This window comes from Gymnoscopelus braueri, assembly GCF_963280865.1.
Source record: "Gymnoscopelus braueri genome assembly, chromosome: 20".
Classification (NCBI taxonomy): Eukaryota; Metazoa; Chordata; class Actinopteri; order Myctophiformes; family Myctophidae; genus Gymnoscopelus; species Gymnoscopelus braueri.
Window position 1 is genome coordinate 36,357,309 of NC_137622.1, and position 3,798 is coordinate 36,361,106.

The 3,798-nt window shown below is 37.3% G+C and overlaps 1 protein-coding gene across 1 annotated transcript; it reads left to right on the forward strand.

Annotated features, from left to right (window-relative positions):
• Positions 1 to 857: 857 nt before the first annotated feature.
• On the forward strand, positions 858 to 1,944 carry LOC308075479 (hemoglobin subunit beta-2-like; the record flags this gene model as incomplete). The annotated part of the gene is made up of 3 exons (XM_080415386.1): positions 858 to 949; positions 1,062 to 1,284; positions 1,813 to 1,944. 3 exons carry the CDS (start codon positions 858 to 860, stop codon positions 1,942 to 1,944), a joined length of 447 nt encoding a protein of 148 aa, XP_080271512.1.
• Between the last annotated feature and the right edge of the window lie 1,854 nt (positions 1,945 to 3,798).

Here is a 3,798-nt window from a genome sequence, read left to right on the forward strand (position 1 = left end):
TAAGTGATATGTTAATTATTATCGCATCATCAACTAATAGCTTTAAATTACTTATAAGTAACCATTTTTAGTATTTGTAGGCAATATCTCTCTTTTCTTAATATTGATGTACAGTTTGGGTTCATTTAAGGTAGGGGGTGTGGGACATATGCTGCTGGAGATAACACAGTGTATGAATAGTGTACCGGTATGTTTCTATATATAGTAATACAGTGCTGTGGAAACACTGTGCAACTGTTGTGAAAAAAACTGCCTATTTGAAAAAATGTACTGCCAAAAAAATATATATATAAAAAGCCAAATAATCCAATTTCCCATTAAATAGGGTTTTAAAAAAACGAAACATGTACAGTATGTCTGCTTTGTAGTTTTGACTAATAGGCCTGCAGAAAGCTACTACAGTGCAATATAAGCTATTGCAGGAGGCCACAGTTGTCTTTGCCCCGATGACACATTAAATCATTGCATAAATTAGTTACCAGACCTGTCAAATCATTAAAGATTAAAGTACGATATAAAAACAGGCTTAACTCTGAGTCCAAGTAAGCCGATGTATGCCGATATAACTTGACTAATTATTGGAAACTTATCTGTCCTGTAAATTATCAGAAGATCAACAGTCCACAGTGTACTTAGAGTGATGGATGTAGACCAAAATAAATATTCTAAAAACTACTTGAAGCTTCTAGAAATGCAGGGACTAATCTGAGACCTTTCATCTCCAACCTATCAAAACCTGTCTTCTCGTTTTAAGGCCGAGGACATTTCAGGTATATATAGAGCTGAAGGGCTCTATAGTTACTGAACAGTAGACCTGCATTTCTTCTGAGACTGAAGGAAATCACCAAGAAGCAACCATGGTTGACTGGACAGATGATGAACGCACTTTAATTCAATATATCTTCACCAATCTGAAATATGAAGAAGTCGGACCCGAGGCTCTGAGCAGGTATGGAGTTCCTCTCTAACAAAATCAGATCTTAATCAGTTATTATGTTTAACATTTTGTCTGATCATTCCCTGCACTAAAATGTCAACGTAATCATTATGTGTTTCCCCAGGTGTCTGATCGTGTACCCCTGGTGCCTGCGGTACTTCGGTGCCTTTGGTAACTTGTACAGCGCACAGGACATCATCCTTAACCCAATGATCGCAGCCCACGGTACCAAGATTGTGCACGGTCTGGACAGAGCTATGCAGAACATGGACAACATCAAGGACACGTATAAGGAGTTGAGTACTCTGCACTCCGAGAAGCTGCACGTCGACCCCGACAACTTCAGGGTAAGTTTTATAATAAGAACTAATACAGACTTTATTAATGTAGCACCTTTTTTTCAAAACAAAAATACAGCAGTGTTTTAAATACACATGACACATAACATAGGAATAATACCAATAGAAATACCAATGGCATTTATTCTAGTCTATAACTTTATTAACATAGCACCTTTCATCAAAACAAAGATACATAGCAAGCAATTAAGTTAAACCATAACAAATAAAATAGAACAAATAATAAAATAAATGGCCAAACAGGGCATGCATTTATTGATACTCAACCTTAGAAGTAATGTTAATTTATCTGCTAAAGATGACTTTTCTGTATTTTCTTAACCCATTTAGACCAATTTAACCTATCCGTGACAGCATCTGTGTCATTTTAGATTTTGTTCTATTTTCTTATTTTATTTGAAAACTGTTAGGATTTAGAAGGCGTTTTTAGAATCGGCCTCAGGTCTAAAAATTGATTTAAAATTCAGCTCCAGCCCAGGTAATGGTATCTAACAGTGTTAATTCTCTGCCCCACAGCTGTTTTCTGACTGTCTCTCCATTGTCATTGCCGGCAAGCTGGGCATCCAAACCTTCACTCCTGAAATGCAGGCAGCCTGGCAGAAGTTCTTGTTGGTGGTGTGCTCCGCTCTGGGCCAGCAGTACCACTAAACGTCCATGAGCCTCCAGGCCTGCAGAACGAGAGGCCTATCATAGGAGCTCATCGGATTCACAGCATTTGAAAATACGCAAATAAAAATTGCTGTACAATACTGAAATAACTTCTCAAAGATCATCATTTATTTGTCATCTACAAACCTAAAGGGCTGAAATAGAAAAGACATAAAACATAGATGGGAACGGGAAGCAGGATTGAACGTGTGTGTGACAAAATTTGAAGTGAAGCTATATAGACTATTTTGACAGTATATATTTTTGTCTCACCAGAACATATAAATATCTTACTAATATTCCTTATTTGGCCTATATGCATCACAACTAAACTACTCCTATTGGCTGCAACCGCATCGAGGGCAGTTCTTCACTCGGTAGAACCAGTAGAAGCCACAGAAACATACCCTACTTAAAGTAATACTAGGTAACTTTTTCAAAAAAACTAAAGTTACATTTTACATCTTTTGTGAGTGGCAAATGCTTCACAACACCCATTCCATGAATTTCACCCCCGAAAGCCTTTTATAAACATATTTTCTATTGAAAGAGGACAGGGGTGTCTTTCCCCACAAAAATGACGTCATACGACCGGAAAACGGAAACGGAAATGTACCGGTTTTCTTGTTTTCCCGGAACTACCACGCTAGTAACAAAATGGAATTTCACACTGTTTTTATGGCATTGTAGGATTTGAAGATGGAAAAGGTATTTAAAAAAGCATAAAAAGTGGCAGGTCCACAGGCTTGTTTCGAGCTTGTAGATCTGTTACTTTTATAGTTGAATCCTGAAAAGTAACAGTTTTGGACGTGTGAGGTTTCCACCCAACAGAGACGATGTGAAGATATGGTTGAAATAGGTGAAGAGATCCTTTCTGATTTAATGATATTGCCACACAGTTTACCAAAATCATCCGACTCTCTAGAAACTTTGTGGAGGTTCTGAAGTAGAAAGAGAGGCTCCTTCATTTACTACTTGGCCAGAGACTGGAGGCCTGTGAGTTATTTTCACCCTGAAGACACATAAAAGCTCTGGGAGGAAGATAAATAATTAGTTATGAGATGTTTCTCTCTTCATTCATCAGCCTCGAGGATCATGGCTGACATCGGAGAAAATCCAAGCTGTACCATTTTTCTTTTATTCATCTGAAATAAAAAACATTTCTTTGTTTTAGACCCCTCTCCGCAGTGGTGGTACATTTACTCAACTACTGTACTTAACTTTAGTGGAGTATTTCCAATTTTCAATGCTTTTACTTCTACTCCGCTCTACATCTCTGAGGAAAATATTGTACTTTTACTCTTTAACTTTACGTTACTTTTTAGATTTAGATTTTATCACTAAACATAAATTAACCACTCTATATATATTTCGGCATTCTGCATAATGAGTACTGGTGGTACTTTAAGTGTATTTTGATGCCAATACTTTTGTACTTTACTAAAGTATTTAGTAAAGTACTTTTACATTGTAAAGTATTTCTACATTGTGGTATTGATACTTTTACTGAAGTAAACAATGTGAATACTTGTTCCACTACTGCCCCTCCGTAATAAGTCAAAGGCTTGTGGAGAGAGCGCCATCTTTGGATTTTTTTCAAAGACTAAATGCAGGTTTTCACAGATCTGGCCCAAGCAGCATTTTGTTTGTGTCACAAAAAGACAGTGAAAGTAGGTTACACTTCTTCTCTCTTTTCTCCAAAATAGCCTGCGGCAGAGCAGATAATGTTCTGAGCTGGTTGGATAGCAATTCACAGTACAGCGAGTTTTGAAGCAATTAATGCTGTCATAACGAAAAAACATCACATGGATGCACCTGGGACGTATCATCAGTGTTGTAGCCTGGAGTCATAGG